This window comes from Emys orbicularis, chromosome 3 (assembly GCF_028017835.1).
Source record: "Emys orbicularis isolate rEmyOrb1 chromosome 3, rEmyOrb1.hap1, whole genome shotgun sequence".
NCBI classification, from domain to species: domain Eukaryota; kingdom Metazoa; phylum Chordata; order Testudines; family Emydidae; genus Emys; species Emys orbicularis.
This window is the reverse complement of record NC_088685.1, coordinates 131,021,759-131,041,400: the sequence shown is the minus strand read 5'-3', so window position 1 is coordinate 131,041,400 and position 19,642 is coordinate 131,021,759. Positions and strand designations below refer to the sequence as shown.

The 19,642-nt window shown below is 39.6% G+C and overlaps 1 protein-coding gene across 1 annotated transcript in view; it reads right to left on the bottom strand.

Moving 5' to 3' along the window:
* SMOC2 (SPARC related modular calcium binding 2) overlaps positions 1–19,642 on the bottom strand; it is a 179,777-nt gene that overhangs the window by 21,265 nt on the left and 138,870 nt on the right. The window contains exon 9 of the mRNA XM_065401531.1: positions 19,082–19,164. Coding sequence (XP_065257603.1) covers positions 19,082–19,164 — 83 coding nt within the window. The remainder of the gene's footprint in view (positions 1–19,081; positions 19,165–19,642) is intronic.

Here is a 19,642-nt window from a genome sequence, read left to right as displayed (position 1 = left end):
CTTCACACCTTGTGCCATGTGGATTCCAAACACACTATTGGACTGGAGTAGGGTGAGTTGGGGCAGGAGTTGGGGAGACAGATGTCAGACAAGAGGTATATGGTAGCCACATGGTGCCCTGGGGGTGGGAGAAGGGAAGGATAGACATCATCCACTTGATAAACTCCAATACCCTGGCCAACTTTCTGTTTAATTTATGTCAAAATGTTTAAAATAGCCAAAGTTATGAATCAATTCCTCAAATTCATGTTTTAAAATTGAAACCATTTCTAAGACCAAAAGACATCTCAAACTTAATTCCCACCAATTTCAATCATAGCACAACGGTGGAGGGACAGGGGAGGAGGGGAGAGACACACTACACTGCTCCCAGGCCAGTGAGTTATTTAGATTAAATTTTACTCCAGAGTGAGTTTTTGCAGCACTGATTAAAACGGGGATTTACAAACTGCAAATGCTGACAGAAACTGAGCTAAAGCAAGAGCTAGCAGGAACCGCTAAAACGTTACTTTACCATGGAATGGGCTAATCCTTGGAAATCTGAAGTGTTGATAGAGCCTTAGCTTGGAGCTGGCATTTGTGTTACCTTCATGGATACCTGACACTAAATTTGACAGCTTGTGGTTTCAGATCTCAGTGGCTAATCTTTAGTTAAAGAAAAGAAACTGTGAAATGATAAAACAAAGGAACAAAGAAAAGGCCTACAATTGCTCAGTGCAATGGTTTTACAGGATGTGATCTTATGCAGTATTGAGACTACCTCAGCTCCCCTGAGGTCAAAGGGAGTTGAGGGTGCCTTGGCATATTGTGGGATCAGGGACTACATCAGCAGACTGAATTCATTTTTTAAAAAGTGAAGGTCAACTAACTAATCAGCATCCAAATAACTACTGCAGGGCCCTAACAGAGGTCTGGGTAGTTGTGTTGGGCTTTCAAACTAGCCTTTAAAAATTGGCATCTGTGTAGAATGGATCCCTGGAGCCAAATACAATACAGTGTACTTTATTAAACAATAAACTGATGTTTACATCACATTGGGTGTTTGACTTTTACCCACAAAAAGCAGGGAAATTCAGAGTTAAATCTGACACTGTCCTTAACTTGGCTACTGTGCAATAAGAATTAAGGAAATGGATACCTACTATTTGGCAGTTAAGAGCCTGCAATGACAGAAGCACAATAAGGTAAATTAAAGATGGAGATGAATGAAATTATGGTTCTAAAGTGTATGCCTACCAGGCTGCAGTGCAGCTGACTTAATGTGAAGTAATTTACAGTGTGCAGTTTGTTTATTAAATGTCTCAGATAGTATTACAGTAGGATGATCCAGTTACATGATGGCAATCCATTATGGATTACTAGGATGCTTTCTCCACTGGACCACTAATCTGTATGTTAGGTTAAGCACGCCTCCTTGCATCTTCTCAGTGGGAATGTCCTTCAGCAATACCAATTGTTGCATTTATTCCTGCATGTGTGCACAATAGTGCCTTCCCAACATCTTCAGCAACAGTAGCAGTTTTAAAACTGGTGGCACTTTCAAACACAGTGCTGCTGGGCAGGTGCAACTTTCAACAGTAGTGAGGGAAAGGAAGTGAAGAAAGAGAGAAAGGAGAAAACTGAGTTGGGCATTCTGTGTGGGGGTGGAGGACAGAGAAATCATGAAAGAGTGGCACACTCATTTCGGTATAAAATGCTTTTCATTTAGTTAACATTGACCCTTTATCAACTTAACTAATGAATATAAAGGCATTTTATACCAAAATATGAGTATCCGCACAGATTTAAACCGAAATAACTGATATTTTTTGTTCCATTCAGCATGTACATAAGCCCTAAATCACAAGCGCATGCTAAACCAATACAAGGCAGGTTTAAATTGCAGTGAATGTTTACACACAAGGTTGTGGAATGTCAAAAGCTAATCTACTCCTTGGTCAAAAACTGAAGGTGCCAGAAGCAATACAGAATCAGCAAAAGCCCCTAAACCTTTAAACATGTTTAAGCCTGACTTGTTTCAGTTTAGCTTGTGCCTGCTAATTACAGGGGCAAGTGAGGTTTAAACCAATATAAGAATGTTCAAAAAGTTTTTGCTTGGGTTTAAGTAGATTTGTTTGTAAACAGATTTAAATTAAGTTGGTGCAATTTTTGTGTGTAGACAAGTCCAAAGATTTAAGGGGAGAAGGGAAAGAATAGTGTGTGGTAACTGAGGATGAAAGAGAGACACAGTGGAGAGGAAGGAGGAGGACAAAGGAACAAAAGAAAAGGGAGAGGCCATGCACAGAAAGTAAGAGGGAGGAGTAAAAGAGGTAGAGAAGTACTGCAAGCTCCAAGCAAATTTCAGCAGACAGACATTCTGTGCTCTAATACAGACACCCTTGGCAGTGCAGACATTGAGTTAAAGGGATTAACATGTTATCAATCAGCTGGGAGGAAGAATTTAATCAGAAAAATGTGAATGATAATTGTGAATTGTCTAAGAACACTTTACTAGGTGCCCAGAAAGCCATATTGGTTAAAAAAACAACAACCCCAAAAAACAAAACATCCCCCTGGTTTAGAGAGGAAGTGAAGGCAGCTATAAAGAATAAATAATATTTAACAAATGGAAGAAAGGGGAGGTTGATAGTAATGAACATATATCAGAATTGGGAAAATTGATAAGGGATGGAAAAGGAACAGAAGAAGAAATCTATGACGAGCAGAGTTAAGGACAATGAAAAGAAGGTTTTTAAGTATATTAGAAACAAAAAGAGTCTTAATAATGGTACTGGTCCATTACCAGAGTGGAAAGGTAAAATTATCAATAATAATGCATAATAGGCAGGAGTGTTCAATAAATATTTCTCTTCTGTATTTAGGAAGAAAACAGAAGATGTAGTCATGATAACACTCTTTCCATTCCACTTGTATCTAAGGCAGATATTAATCTGCAGCTACGAAAGTTAGAAGATTTTTAAAATCAACAGGTCTGGATAACTTGCATCTAAGTGTTAAAAGAGCTGGCTGAGGAGCTCACTGGACTATTAATGCTGATTTTCAATAAGATTTGGAACACTGGGGAAGTTCCAGAAGATTGGAAGAAAGCTAATGTTGTGCCAATATTTTAAAAGGAAATGGGATGACCCAGGAAATTATAGGCATCTAGGTTTGACATTGATCCCAGTTTTGGTGTCCACAATTCAAGAAGGATGTTGAAAAATTGGAGAGAGTTCAGAGAAGAGTCACAAGAACGATTAAAGGATTAGACAACATGCCTCATAGTGACAAACACAAGGAGCTCAATCTATTTTAACAAAGAGAAGATTATGCAGCGAATTGATTAGTCATAAGTGCCTACCTGGGAACAAATCTTTGATAATGGGTTCTTCAGTCTAGCAGAGAAAGGTATAATATGGTCCAATGGCTGGAGGTTGAAGCTAGACAAATTCAGACTAGAAACAAGACATATATTCTTAACAGTGAGTAATTAACCATTAGAACAATTTACCAATGGTTGTGGTGGAGTCTCCATCCTGACCATTTTTAAATCAAGCTTCGATGTTCTCCTAAATTATTTTGGGAAAGTTCTAGGGCCAGTGTTATATAGGAGGTCAGACTAGCTGATAACAGTATTCCCTTCTGGCCTTATTTAGTTAAATCAACCTTGGAAAAATATTCATGATTTTAGAGTTCAGGGAAAAAATGGTTTTGCAAACAGCAACTCCATAAGCTTCACCCATCCTGAATTTAAATGGCCTGATCTAGCACAATACTTAAGCATATGCTTAACATTAAGCACGAGTAGCCCCAATGAATGTGTTTAACTGCTTTGCTGGATTAGAGTCCAGTGTGGGTTTTGGGGCATATAAATATAGAGGCAGCATGCTCTAGTAACAAGAGCAGAGGCCTGATACTTAGGAGACTTAGGTTCTACATCCAACTCATCCAATGCCTTTCTTAGCTACCTTGGGCAAAAGTAATTAAGTCTTTTTGTGTAACAATTTTCTCATTTATGTGACAAGGATAATATTGACCTATTTCTCAAGAGTTTGAGAGGTTCAATTAATATTTGTGAAGTGCTTTGCAATCCTTAGAAGGAAAACACTATATAAGAGCTGTATCTTTATATCTTCTAAAGCAGACCTTAATCAAAAATGACTCTTCTGTTCTACAAACTTGTTACCTATTTACCTGTAAATCATATTGTATTAATCATGGTATAAAATGGGACTCAATGCTATCTTGGCTGTATTAATGTGGCCTGCCTTATATATAAATAGAGATAAAACAGAGATTGTGGGTGGCTGTGTTGGGCGGTTGGTGAACGAGTCTTTCACTTCTGGTGAACGGAGTTCAAATTCTGGTTTGATCACAAGCCAGTTGAGTCATCTTAATTCCCATTTGTCAGTGTCTCCCAGACCCACACAATTTGGTATCGCTGGTCTCTGCTCAAGAAAAGGTCAGCAGTCAGATAGATAGTTATATGTGAGGTGTGAGGCACAGGGGAAGTATGCCTCATGCCTGCCTATACCAAGTATAGCACAAGCCAGTGCTGTTGGTCCTTATTTTAAATAAAAAATACATTTACACCCAGACATTTAGGAATAGATATATTCATTGGCACAACTACTGGAGGAGATGAGGGGAACGTGTCTCTTCACATTTGTACCATCTTGATTTCCCCTCCAGGCTGCTACAGTTCTCAGTACAAGTCCCCACAATTTTTTTGTGTGGTTTCATGTCTGTATTCAAATACATTCATATGGGGGAAGGCAGTTACTGTACCTTACCTAATGTACAGTGAACTAGCTTTCTATGTATTCAAACAGTCCTTTTGCATTAAGGAATTTCTTAAGCTTTATAGAGTCAGGCCCCAACGGTCAAATTTTTCATGAAGTTCAGTCCTGATTTGAAACGCTTTTATTTGGAATCGGGAGTCTAGATTTAATAGACCCATTCAGATAACAGTATTATGATAAGAAATACATGTTTCTTTTCTCCAGTATACTGTGGTTTTATTCTCTGCTTCCCAGGGGCGATTTTGGATGGGCTGACCCTAGAGAATCATACCACTATGCATCTGTTCACATTGCCTCTTCCCCCTCCAACCTTCCACATGAAGTGACTATTAAGTGAAGTCTGCCTGCACGACACCCCACAGCTAGAGATGAATGATAGCTAGCAACAATAAAGCATTCACCCAGATCTTAGTGAGGTTTCTAAGCTCAAAGCACAAGCAGCTGAGGAATTTGACAAAACAAGGTTTCACTGTAGAATTAGCAGCCAGTTTTTATTCTCCCAGAACTCTCGCGCTTCCCAAATGACCCTGGTTTCACCAAGCCACCTGCCTCTGTCAGGGAAATTAATGAACTTCAAAAGTAAATACAACTTGAGATGAACAGCAAGCCCTGTTTTTATAAACACTGGAAATGCCAGCACCACAGTAGTGCATTTTTTCTTAAACAAGCCATAAAGAGAGCTATAAGTAAAAACATGGCTTCTGAACCTTACATTCACTGCCACTGTATCGTCCATTAATCTTTTTTATAGATTCAGCTGCCAAGTTAGCTGTATGTCTGTGCAATACAGGATTTGATCCAGCAGTTTCACTCCCATAGAACTGTGTGTAGTGTTAATATAGGAGTCAAGATGTATATTTCAGAAGATTCATTCTTATGGATACTTCAGACAAATAATTTGTGTAGTCCCTACTGGGTTAAATATTTCGCAAGAACAACGTATTTCCTGAACAAAATCTTCCATATCCAGTGAGCTTAATCTGCACAAACTTGCCCATAAAACATTTATAGATCCTTTCTAAAACATTCATGTAAATTAGATATGCAGAATGCTAGAAGGTAATGAACTGGCCATGTAAACAATTTGGCCACGTATGTGAGTTTGATGGCTCTGTTTGCCCTAATTCTTTAAAAAAAGAAGCAGCAGCAGCAAGAACAAAGTGAGAAGAAAACTAGGGACAAAAAATTACAACAGAGGACACGTCACCGAAAGAGGAGGATTGCTGACACATAGAAATATATATTTCAACAATTGTCACTACAATTTATAGTCTACAAAAAATAGTAAGTAGGTCAACCCCACCGTTCAGAGTGAGAAAACGTGTTTCTTTTTTCCTGAAAAAATTAGGAAGAGAAAAAAGGAATTAAGGGAACAAAAACTGATTTTGGCAGGAAAGCCTAGGAATGTATCTTGATTTCCATGGGAGCTGGATCTAGCTGACAATTTGACATCAGGGTTGTATATTTAATGCTAATTATTTTTATCTGTGACTCTGGTTAAAATCAATATGGCCATGTCAATGCCAGCTAGAGCATGAACTCTTCTTAGGTGCTGTTTATATAGTTCCGATAATCTCAGTCCCTAGGATTCCAGCTGGCGCTCTAATGATACTGAAATAGGCTTTGTTCAAGCAGTTATGAAAACTTTCATCCCATTAAATGACTAAAGAGGGCGGGTTATAGTTATGAGAAATGCCTAATTAGCCGAGTGCCAACAGCTTAGTACACCCCATGTTGTGTACACACATTCTTCCTTCCAAATGCACAGATTATTATTAGAAGCATAAGCTCATATTTTTAGGAAGAGAGGTTCCTGACTTCTAACCAAAAAAAATGTTGAAAAGCCACAGTGATGACTGGAAAAGTTAAATTCACCTTCACACTTAAATATGCCAGCCTTTGTTAATTGGTTTCTACCAATCAAGCTGTACTTTGTGGCGGATAAATACTACTGGGACACATTCATCCCTGCAGAAGCAAGTGCAGAAACATCAATGTGCACCTAATGGTGCCTACAGGAAAGCTGTGCCTATAGATGATATTCCTATGCCTTCCCTGGTGAGGAAGCATCTTAAATTCCCATCTGGAGTTCCATGGGAGCCCCTTTGGTTGAGGTTCCCAGGAAGATACAGAGATCAGTACATCTCTCAGCCAACCTGGCCTTGCTCACTCCCAGGCTGGCCTTAGCCATATTTGGAGCAAGTGCTGGCTGGCTCTAAGCCCCCTGCTGTAGCAGGAGCTGTGGATGGCTTGTACCTCTATAATCCCACTGCAGGCAGACTTTCCACTGTTAGGGGCCAGCAAGCTGATTTCTTCTAAAACAAGCTGGCAGAACCCACAGAGTGAGTCTGGCCCAGTATATTTAAATCTTGGAAAATTCAATGTAGATATTCCAAACTCCACCACCACCACTGCAAATAAATACAATAAAAAATTAGCAGCCTTTTTCTGAGGCATTGTTTGCTTTGTACCTTCTAATTCTGGACAAACTGATCCCATTTATTCCTGGCCTTCTGTGAGTATTTCACTGTTAAAAATTGATGCAGATACAGCGAATATAACAGAGTCCTCCACTGTTTATAATTGGCTCTTTGTCGGGAGGGCTGCATATGCTGGGCCAATTTCTGCTTTCATTTACACCAGTGTAAATCCTGAGCAACTTCACTGACTACAATGGAATTATTCTCAATTCAGAGCAATGTATTCTCAATACAGAAGCAGAATTTGGCCCATAGTTTTTACATTTCTATAACTGTGGAAATGAATAAGAAGATTATACAAATGGGGTGGATTATATAAAATAAAAAGCAAGTAGCTACCAAGCATTCCAGTAAACTCATATCTGGTGAGCTGATTACAAAGCCACTGTTGAGAGAGAGAGAAAATATAGAATATCAGGGTTGGAAGGGACCTCAGGAGGTCATCTAGTCCAACCCCCTGCTCAAAGCAGGACCAATCTCCAGACAGATTTTTGCCCCAGATCCCTAGATGGCCCCCTCAAGGATTGAACTCACAACCCTGGGTTTAGCAGGTCAATGCTCAAACCAATACACGCACATGTCTCTATATATTTTATAATCATTTGGATTTAGGCCCTAGCTAAGGTAGTAACAATAAACGGAATTTCTGAGAATTCTGAGGTGATGGTGGATTTGAGAAAAGGCAGTGTGCTGAGTCCACTTCTCTCCAGTCTTGGTATGGAGTTAATAAGTAGGACAGCCGCGATACAGAGAAAACTAACGTATGCTGATGATCTGGCCCTTTTGTCTGACAGCAAAGAGGAATAGGTAAATATGGTATCTGAGTAGGCATCTGTGTTTGAAGATCAGTTTTCTTTGCATTTACCTTTAAACCATGAACTTGTGCAAATAGCTAAGGTGGAAGAAGAGCTCTTGATTAAAGTTCCAGGAGAGAAGCTGAGTCAGAAGAAAAAAAAATGTGTGTACTTAGTGCCTTCAGAGAGAGATCTGGAGAATTCTGCATGGGCAGCAGTGAAAAAGGTGGCAGGAGTACTGTGATACCTGCAACTAAGTAACAAATTGAAAGGTAAAGTGTTTGTTCCTGCCTGCTCTATGGTTTGAAAATAGTGGGTTTTAAGGAGATGGAAGAAAAGAAGATACCGGAAGCATGAAATAGTATACTGAGAAGAATGGCAAGCAAGCAGAGGGTTGACAGAGTGTGCATGGAAGAAATTAGGGGGAAGATGAACTGTGACAGATTGCAAAAGTGCACATTTGAAGTGGACTGGACATGTGATAAGAATGGGAGAAAAATGAAGAGCAAAGAAAGCATGGAAGGAAGAAGACATCAAGAAAGGGCATGGAAGACCAAAAATAAGATTGAAAAACTCTGCCAAGAGAAGTTTAAAGAGAAAAGGACTGGAATTCTAAGACCTACAAACTCATGCCACAGACCAGAAGGAGTGGCAAAAATCATGGACACTGATCATGTGAAAATGGGAAAAGGAGTTGAGAAATGAAGTGGATTATGTTAAGTAGATTTAGAGGAAATAGTCTCAATTTCTTTGGGGTGGTCTACACTGGGTGGGGGGATCGATCTAAGATACACAACTTCAGCTATGCTATTCGCATAGCTGAAGTCGAAGTATCTTAGTTCGACTTATCTGGCCGTCCTCACGGCGGCAAGTCGACTGCCGCAGCTCCCCCGTTAACTCCGCTTACTCCTCCTGCCGAGGTGGAGTACGGGCGTCGATTCGGGGATCGATTTATTGCATCTAGACGAGACGTGATAAATCGATCCCCGATAGATCGATTACTACCCACCTTTCCGGCGGGTAGTGTAGACGTGGCCTTCGTATTCCAAAGTAAGGCTTGACAAGGAAAAAAAATCCTGTATATAAGACATTTTGTAAATAGCTGATAGCAAAATCACTGTTGTAAATCTGGATGGATAAATTCAACTAATAATTGAGTAAGATTAAAGAAAGTCTGTAGATATGTTTCTGGAAAGCATGTCACAATTCTTGATAAAGGGGAGAAATAACATAGAATCATAGAAATATAGTGCTGGAAGGGGCCTCGAGAGGTCATCAGGTCCAGCCCTCTGTGCTGAGGCAGGATCAGGTGAACCTAGACAATCCCTGAGAGGTGTTTGTCCAGCCTGTTCTTTAAACCTCCAGTGATGGGGATTGCACAATCTCCTTTGGAAGCCTATTCCAGAGCTTAACTACCCTTATAGTTAGGTTAGATCAGGGATCGGCAACCTTTGGCACATGGCCCATCAGGGAAAGTCCCTTGTGGACCGGGTCAGTTTGTTTACCTGCAGCCTCCGCAGGTAAGGCTGATCGCAGTTCCCACTGGCCATGGTTCGCCATTCCAGGCCAATGGGGGCTGCAGGAAGTGGTGGCTAGCACGTCCTTCAACCAACCAGCCTGCTTTCCCTACACAAGCAGCGTCCCAAGTTTGGGAAACACTGCTGTAGAGCTCAGAGGGAGAGAAAAAGCATAGCTAATAAATTTAACATGTAAAAGTGACTTACAGTAGCTTTTCTATGCATTAAAAATATCATGTCTTCACTGTCCAATATGTTGAGGACTTCCAGGGATAGGAGTTTACATCATTGGGAAGCTGAGAATCTCTTGTTTCCAGTTAATTATCAGACTTTGTATCTGTCAATAATGCAGGATTGAATATTGCCCAGTTGGGGGTGGGAAGGAATTCTTTGGTAGTGTGTGATTTGTTTTTTTGGCAACTCTTTGAAGCAGCTCCCTAGTTGTCCCCTGGTTGTTAGAAGATACCTCTCCCGTGTCTTCACTGTACCAGAAATTACAACTGTTTTTCCTGCATTTCTCAAAGCTTAATAGCTGAGGGGAAAGAGTGTCAAAGTTTGTTCAGTGGGGGGCGTGGAAATATTTTAATCTCTTTTGGGTTCCAGTATGATAAGAGGTTCACTCTGCACTAGGATTTTATGCCCAGCACTGACAAGACACCAGTATCTACAGTCATATTTCCAACCAGCTGTTTCTAAGGGCTCTGTGGTCCTTTAACTCCCTAATACAGACTTTTTTCAAAAGAAAGAAGCCATCTTGATTTCCCCCAGAACCTCCTCTGAGCCCCTTTTTTTTTTCTAAATCAAACACACATGTTTCTGCCCTCCCCCTTGGATCCTTTAATAATTTTTAGATTCCCTCATAGAAATAGTATGCACAATTTCATTTCCCCTTTTCCTGTAATATAGGCAAATGATGACTAACTTAATGTGCAGGACAAGTGAGGGGGGATCAGTGTCCTGAATTCTGAAGCTTCTTTGTCTCCAGAGAGAGGTAAGTGCTACATGCTTTTAGGAATCTTTTAAAAAGTCAACAATATTTCTACAGGCTCAGTACTTGTCATCAGTAAACAGTGCCAAGTGGGTTCCAAGAAGTGCTGGTTTGGGCAGAGTGAAACCCAAGACTTCATTAGACTAAATGGTACTTGGGGCCATTATTCTTTTTTCCCCCATAGCCCTTGTGTAGGCAATATGCTTTTTTTTTTAAAAAGAGCCACAGCTATACTAGTGTATTTTCCAGTAAACCTTAATGGCTTCTTTAAGTTTACTGGAAGTATTTCTCAACTAAAAAAACCCATTGGTGAGCTAGCTGTTCACTTTTCATCACTGGACTTCTGCAGGAAGAGACATTGGCTTCAATCCAGCTCCCACTGAGGTTCACTGATCTCAGTAGGAGCACCATCCGGCTCTCTCTTATTTCTTGTGGCGGATAGTGAAGTTAGTTTTGATGATCTCCACCTCAAGTGGTCATTCAGTTACATAGACTGAAAGCTCCTTTTCACCCCTTTTCAATGGGTGTGGATGTTTCTTTCCTTCTCTTTTTCTTGAATGTCATTTGTTTTTCCATTTGTTTGATGGGTATTTTCAGACCCTTTTGAGTGCTGCTAAGCTGGTAATATACAATATGGTACAGCTTGTGGGGGTTGCTGGTTACAGTCTGTTGTTGTTGACAGACTTGCCATGGCTTTATAATGCTTCTATACCATTGTCTCATTTGGATGTTGATGGCAGTGCTCATTCAGATGTAACAATTAAATCAGATTACTCAAACTGATTCTTACAATGTGATTCTTGTGTATGTAAGTAAGCAGCTTTCGAATATGAAGCAGAAATTAACAGAGGAGGTTGGAAAATTTCAAAAATCCCCTCCCCCCTCAAATCAGGAAAAACTGGACACCTTTTTCAATCAGCTCTAAAAATGGACATCCCCATCCTGTTTTCCAGGAGGATATCATTTTAGATGTGTACAGGCTAACAACAAGAAATCTGTTCCTGTACTGTGTTCTAGTTTCTGGATTTAATGTATTACATGCACCCAGAAATTTCCCAGAATTATATGTTGTTGTTTTGGAGGGTGTGTTGTTGGTGGGTTGTTTTTTTTAAGTTATGCTTTGGTTTTATCGCAAAAGAGGCTTCACTTGGTTTAGCCCAGGCTTCTCACCAAGGAAAAATAGTAATATGCTATATATGTTCATTGCAAGACCTTTATCATAGAAGTCCAGAACTATTAACTCCTCTCCCCCACCCAAAAATATTAGGGGTGAAATCCTGGCCTCATTTAACTCAATGGCAAAATTCCCATTGACTTCAGTGGGGCCTGGATTGCTCCTTATGTCCACATCCTTAACGGCTGTAAATCAGCATAGCTCCATTTACTTGAATGGAGTTTGAGTGATGTCCATTTAGCCCTTTATTTTCCAGGAATAACACACTTTTACTTAACCATAATTTGGTTACTATACCAAAAATACAACCAGAAACTCATTTATCAGAGGGTGGGAGAGAGGATGATGCAAGGGATCACAACTGTAGACTTGCTGTGTACCAGACTTCAAAAAAAAAAAAAAAAATGGAGATATCCTATCTTCTAGAAGTGGAAGGGACCTTGAAAGGTCATCGAGTCCAGCCCCCTGCCTTCACTAGCAGGACCAAATACTGATTTTTGCCCTAGATCCCTAAGTGGCCTCCTCAAGAATTGAACTCACAACCTTGGGTTTAGCAGGCCAATGCTCAAGGGAGACTCTTCCATTCTAAGGACAAATAAATGACTAAAGGCTTCCTGTCTTAGCACTCATCTGTTTATAAGGTCACTTTCCTGCAACTATATTAGTTGTCCTCCAGAATAGACACATTAACTATGGAATAGAGCAGCACACATTTGGGAAGACTGCAGTATTCAACAGGAGGTCCGGTATGAAAAGCTCTTATGGGAAGGTGGGAGGGCAGAATTTATAAACTTCTCCCTCACTCTATTCAAATACAGTTTTTAAAAATATGCTGGAAAGCAAATACAGTCAGAATTTATTGCTCCCAATTTAGCCCTTTTAAAATTTACATAACATTTTTTAAAAGTTATTAATTGAGCAATGAAGGAAATGCTGTGGCCAAGCCAGTAATATCACATTTTAATTAGCCTGCTTTTCTCTTTTGCTACCATTGGCACAGCTCTGTCTTCCAATGGTGCTTTACTGCTAGCTGAATTGCTTTTACTGTAAATTTCACTTTGTATTATTCAGCAAACTGTCACTAAACTGGAAGCATTAAACAGTTCTTGAGTTAGTTAGGGTTTTGGTGATTTTTTTCAAAATAATCAATGAATGTTAATTGTGGCTGAGATAAATCACTAGTGATATGGCCAGGCCAGCACTGGCTAAGGGGATCAGGACAGGACATCCAGGAAGCAAGAATACTGAATGAAAGTTACAGAGCCTTGAAAAATAACTACAGGCTTTGGCTTCCTGTATAACCTAAAGCCTATTGTGTTATATTGCTATTACAATCTAGGTATTATATCAAAAAATTGTAACACTTTGTTCTATTTTGTTTTGTTATTGTATTCTCTGTTCTCTCTCTTCTTCAAGTACTCCTCCTTGATCTGCCCATGGTAAGATCAAGAAAATAATGATCAACTAATGAGATTAAAGCCAGATCCTCTTCCCAGCACAAAGCCCAGCTAAACAGGCATAGGCTGATGAGGACAGAATCCTCTCCCCAGATTCAGCTGCTCTGGAGCTACTATTGCAGACTCAGAGAATGCAGGACTTACGGCTGCTTCAGTCCCACACTGTGCTAGGGTGTACGGAGCCTTGCTGAGCAATGCTCAGAGTACTCCCCAGGAAGTGTGGATGCTCTGTGCAGACTCTCCATGTCCTCCCCACCCTGTGCAGTGAAACATTTATTCTACGGCATTCAGAATTTCCACAGCCCTCATTTGCCTCTGCAACCAAACACATATTTCATACCTATCTTGCCCTATTGTCTTCAGTGTTCTATTCCAAACTTGCCGTTCATGTGATTTGTACCCAGTTTTAATGTGTGCAACGGGTAGAGCTGTCACTTTGTATCACTACATTCTATAGCTGTGGATTCAACTTTTAAATAAATAGACTGGTCTCAAACACAGACAGCATTTACCAGTTATGCAAGTTATTGGTTCTTCTCTTGCTAAGAAGATAGGTATAGGTCTCAGGAAGATAAGTATAGAGCTCAGGCAAAACACTCATCAACTTCACTGGCTGTTTTGCCAGGGAACTTCTAGATTGGGCCCCTCAGAGCTTAAGACTTAGTAACAGAAAGGGATATTTAAAATATTAGCTCAGTCATTGAAAATGTTGGTTACATCATAAAAATATAATCCTCTTACATTCACAATTCAGTGGAGAAAGAAGTGTGCCAGTTGAGCAATTGCCTTGACAATCAGAAGCTCATAGGAATATACTCTCTGTTCAGAAATATTCACTTAATTAATGCCTTTAAAAATAAACAAAGTACTAAGCATTAAAACACTTAAGAATGTGTCTGAAGACTGACTGCCATTCAATGCTGGAACCATTCTACGTGGAGAGGAAGTGAAGACTAACTTATCCCTGTGAAACTATGGGATGAAAATAAATTGCCAACAACCAAAAAAAGCTGTACTTAGCAATGCCGCATTCCTACAAAACTCAAATCATGAGTTTCGTTCTGCACAGTATAAGCTGTTCAGGGCTAGGACTTGAAGCACCACACTAGAACAGTAGAGCCAGTGAAAAATTGTATGCCAAGAGTTGTCTTTTCAATTAATGTGAATTACGTTTTTTCGGCCCTCATCAGAACATACTGTTCCCTTGTCCATATTTCACTTCCAAACTGTGAATTCAGAATTTAATCTAAGGGAGAACTTTTAGAAATCTAAGGGAAATTTTACTAGCTCAGATCCCTCTTATGCTGTGACTTTGCATGAACTCCACATATTAAACACTAAACCTTTCAGGTGCCAGTTAATCCACTTATATCGAGAGACAAATATTGATCTTTTCTGAGAAGTGTCATAGGATCCTTTCTTCAAACTAATCTGATACCTAATCAGGAGCCAATATTCTAGCAGGAAGCATCTGGAGCTGGTCTTTTAGGAGAGCCAAGGTACAGCCAGGAAGGGTAAAACTATAACAGGTGAAATACTGATTTCATTTAAACCAATAATAATCCAGAATAATTTAAATGAAGTTAGTCTTGATTTCTACTGGTGTAACTGAGATCATCATCTGGCCCTAAGGAAATATTTGGAAATGAAGAATTAGATTAAAATATTAAAGCACAAATCAAAAAGGCACCTTCAGGATTTTTTTAGCACATGGATTTACTACATCTGCATATGAACTCAAACCAGTAGATTGTATTACAGTTTGAGAATTACCCTAACTAAAATTTCCCCCAAAATTAGCCCTTGCTATGAGGAGAAGTATCATGGCTATAGGAACTTTAAAAACAGTGTTAAAGAAAATGGAAATTTAAACAAACCAAAATTAAATGTAAAGAATATTAATGGTCTTATTTAAAGCCACGAAACCACAGAAATTAAGAGTTAAATCTGAAAATCCAGGTTAATTATATTTCCTAGTTCATGCCCATGTGCCTCACTATTTTTCCTTCACAAGATAATGTTACTTCTAGCTAAGAAATGTAATCCTGGCCCAGACAGTCTCTCTTATGGTGTACCATCTTGCTTGTTAGTTTTCAGGTGGCAATGATGAAGTCAAAAAAATTTCCACAGAAAGCAGATATTTCCCCCCAACCACAAAAAGTATTAGTCAGACCCAATTTTGTGACCAAAAAAAAAAAAAAAGTGTTGATGGAAAATTTTCAGTCATCTGTGTTCAGAAATATCTTCCACACCATCGTGTATTGTATTTCAAGTTAGCATGTGTTCACATAGGGTGACATTCACTCCTATATAGAAGACTAGTACAAGGACTATGCACATCTTATGTCCTACATAAGTCCATCTGAAGATGTGGAGTGTGTAGATACATGTATGAGATAAAACTTGACCTCATGTTGAGACTGGCAGATAGGCAAAATGGCAGCACTTTGTACAGTTTGAGTTCTGTACAAAGTTCATTAAAACCAAAAGGCTCCTGCCACCCACATTTTGGCAATGAGCATATTGAGTGCTCATTCCCCATAGCAACGCTCAGCTGTAATGTCATACACCTGCCAACTTTGAAAGCCCAGAATATTTGGTACTGGAATCTGCCACACAACTTCTTGGGGTAGCTTTGCATTACTGCTCAAACCATTCTCCCAGCTCCAATAAATGATAAATGTAGTCACCCCTGTAACTCCGATGATATTGTGAAGAACACTCTGGAAATGGGTTTTCCAGGTTTGGAAAGTTACAATACTGCTGCTGCCGACGAGTTCATAAGATCACCCAAGGAATACATCCTGAATGAATTAGCAAGTTAACACATCTATATGGGTTATCATTATTTGTTCTTTTTCTTTCATTATCAGACTCTGAAACGTTAACTTGTCACATTTAGAACCTCTGTATCAAAAGGCTTTGGGGCATATAATGACAAACATCAGGGAGGGAGAAGAGTTCTTTAAGCTAAAGGACAATGTTGTCATAAGAACAAATACGTATAAACTGGCCATGAATAAATTTAGGCTAGAGATCAGAAGAAGGCTTCTATCCTTCACAGGAGTGAGATTCTGAAACAGACTTTCAGTAGGAATAGTGGGGGCAAACAACTTAACTAGTTTTAAAATAGAGTTTGATACGTTTATTATACAATGCGGTTGCCTGTGACTGCAGGGGACTGGACTCAGTGAGCCAGGAGGTTCCTTCCAGTCCTATGCCCCTATGACATCAATACAAGTTATGTAAAGGCAGAACATTCTTGGATGAAACGGTAATACATTTTATAAAACTATACACAGGATTACAGAGTTTCTTTGATACTCACAAAGGGCCCAGTTCTACTGTTGTTACTCTGAGTAGCACTTCTCCAAGAATAATTCCATTGTGTTCAGTGGGAGTACACTTCTGTATAAATTCTCAGTAAGTGAAAGGATAGCATAACTAGGCCCTTAAAGACCAGCTACCTGCAGTGATCTGGCACTAGCTCAATGCGCTACTAGGTCCAAGTTTGTGTCTCATCTAAGTACTTTTCTTTCAGGGTGGTAGGTACAGAGACAGGGCCAGCATTATGAATAGACAGCTACATAAGAAGGAAAATCTGGGAGGGCTGGGAAAAGTGAGCAGCCATCGCTGGGGCAGCTGATATCATGAGTCTCTCCATGTTGGGGGTTGTGGAGCGCTGTTGCCTACTGCAACTGATTGCAGAAATGGATTAGGGACAGCAAGGGTATCTGCTCATCAGTTGACCAACCTAGCCCTATGTGGTGATCCCAATGACAACATCACTTCCTTGTTTACATGAACTTTGAGCCTAAGCAAATTCTATGCTTGGTCAAGGTACACTACATACGCTTCTTAACAGTGGGTGGAGAAGATGCTGAAATGTAAAAACTGGCATTTTTTTAGGAAAGCATGGGTTTAAAGCCCTGGTTCCAGATACCATCAGCCTTATTCTGTTGCATGCCTAGCCAGTCTGAGGCAACACCTGCTTTGGAATGGTGTAAATCAGCATACCTCCACTGACGTCAACAGAGCTATCCTGATTTATTCCAGCTGAGGAGGTGGCCAATCGTTTCTAACAGAAGTAGAGAAATAATAAATAGTAATGCAGCTGTTAAAATCTTGCTAATCAGCTGTTAAAACCTTGCATTGTGAGTAGTTGCGCTGACTTCACCAGGACTACTTGTCTTTAGATTAAAATAGAACAAAGCACTTGAAAGTCAAAGGTTATTTAAGGGTAAGCAACATAAATATAGGCAACCAAATCTGTGTCACATAGAATTCATAGTAATTATGAGTTCACATTGCAGCAGTGGTTTGTGGGGTTAAAGCTGATAGAATGCAAAATACTGTAGGGTGGAAGGAAAGAATCAAAAGCTCATTGCCTACTAAACCAAAATTACCGGGTGGAAGTTTACAGCATGGAAAGCTCTCTTAAATAGTCTCATTGGCAGAAAGTTCCTGTCTTTGGTCAAATCTTCATTATTGCACTGCATAAAAACACTGCCAGTTTGGGTCAAGAAGAGAAGTGTGAAAACTGGCATTATCCCTCCTGGCAAAAGTTTCTTCAAAGATTTTTGCTAGCGATCAGAATGACCAGAGGCCACCATACTCAGAACTAAATATAAAATCCATTTCTTCAGCTTAGCTATCCAGAAATATATTCTTTACACACAGACACAATATGCAAAAGACCCACAGTCAACTAACTATTCAAGTTTTATACCTACAAGCAGAGAAGGGTGAGAGTGTTGTTACTTCAAATTTAATTTCTTGGGAGTCACTAAATACTGGAGTAATTGGTGTCTTGGCCCCATTGAAGTCAATGGCCAGTCTCCTGTAGGCGTCAATAGGGGCAGGATAGTGAGTTATGGGTCAAAACAATTCCTGGAGTAACTATTGACTTCAGTGGAATTACACCCAGGATAAATTTGGCCCTATAGGTGAAATTCACCACTGTGAAGTAGGTCAGCCCAAGGCCTGTTAACCACATAAGTCCCATTTAAGCCCTATTTGAGGACCTTGTGCTGAATTTCAATGTTTATTGTATGTGGCACTTAGACTCGCCCATCTAAAACCTGAACATTGCACGCCCATTTTCAAAAAAGAAACAGAGATGGGGTGTTTTGCAAGGAGTCATGAAATTCATACTCCAGGCTCAAATTTCAGTGCAAATCAGGTTTTTGTACCATAGAGAGATACCATGAATGTTTTAAAAGAACACGCATTATATACTTTCTTCCATAAAGAGCATAACATATAATTACTTATAGTCTATCCAGATATAGTTTGTGTTTGTTGCTTCTATTTCTTTTCAAATTATACTTTGCAATTACATTTACTTTCTAGATAGGCAGTTCTAATGCACACTTTAATGAAGATGTCATTCCGTGTTGAAGTTTATTCTTGACACAGTAAGCATTTAGAAATTTCTGTGGGTGGTGAACGGAGAAGTTTCCCACAGCACACACAAAAATTAATCCCCCAAATTATTTGCTTGTTTCTGATTTCCTACTTTTGAATGATCCACAATTTCCTTGTACAGCAGCTAATATCACAAAACCCAATTGTCTAGACCTACAGTTACACAAATACAACAAAGGCCTGATCCTGAATTGGTGGAAAAACTTGTATTGATGTCACTGTCTGCAGAATCAGGACCCGAGAAAGCAAATCTTACTGCATCTTACAACATGTTTACACCCTTATTTACAGCCCCCTCAATTCAAAACTCCACTCTCAGGCTTCAGTCAATGACAGACCAATGTAGCAACACCCCGGCATTTATTTATTTATTTAGGCCATTGGTAAGGAACTCCCCCCCTAGTGATTGCAATGGTTAAACACCATTAAAACATGTGCTGCAAAACTCATCCATTACACTGACCTTGAAGCTGGCGTCCTTTGTACAAATCCTTTGTTTTGGCTGGATGAGCTCTGGCGCTGTTATCACACTTAGGTTGTTCGTACCTACAGGGAAAGCAAAGAGAAGAAAAAAACAACCTGAAATCAACTTAAATTAGTTTTATTCTTCTTTCGAACTCTATATGGTTACACTGAAATTATACCTCATTTGTTCAGAGCCGAAACTGTGTAATTTTGTTCTCATTACAGTCGTACACAAGGATATAGACAGAAGTGAAATGATACATAGTGTCGATATTCCAAAGACCTCATTGCAAATATTAATTCATTCATCCTCACAACACTACGAAAATATTAGTGAGCCGATTATACTGATCGGGAAACTGAGGAAACAAGGCAGCAAAGAAACATTAGGAAACCTAATACAAAAAGAAAATTAGGTTCCTCCCACCTACCAGAACACTGGTGTATAAAGCTGTAAACCATATAACATGTTTGGCAGCTGGCATGTTATTCAGGTTGTGATGTTCCTGAAAAACAGTTTTAGCCCCACCCTCCCCCCCAATAACCTGGTACTGTGCTT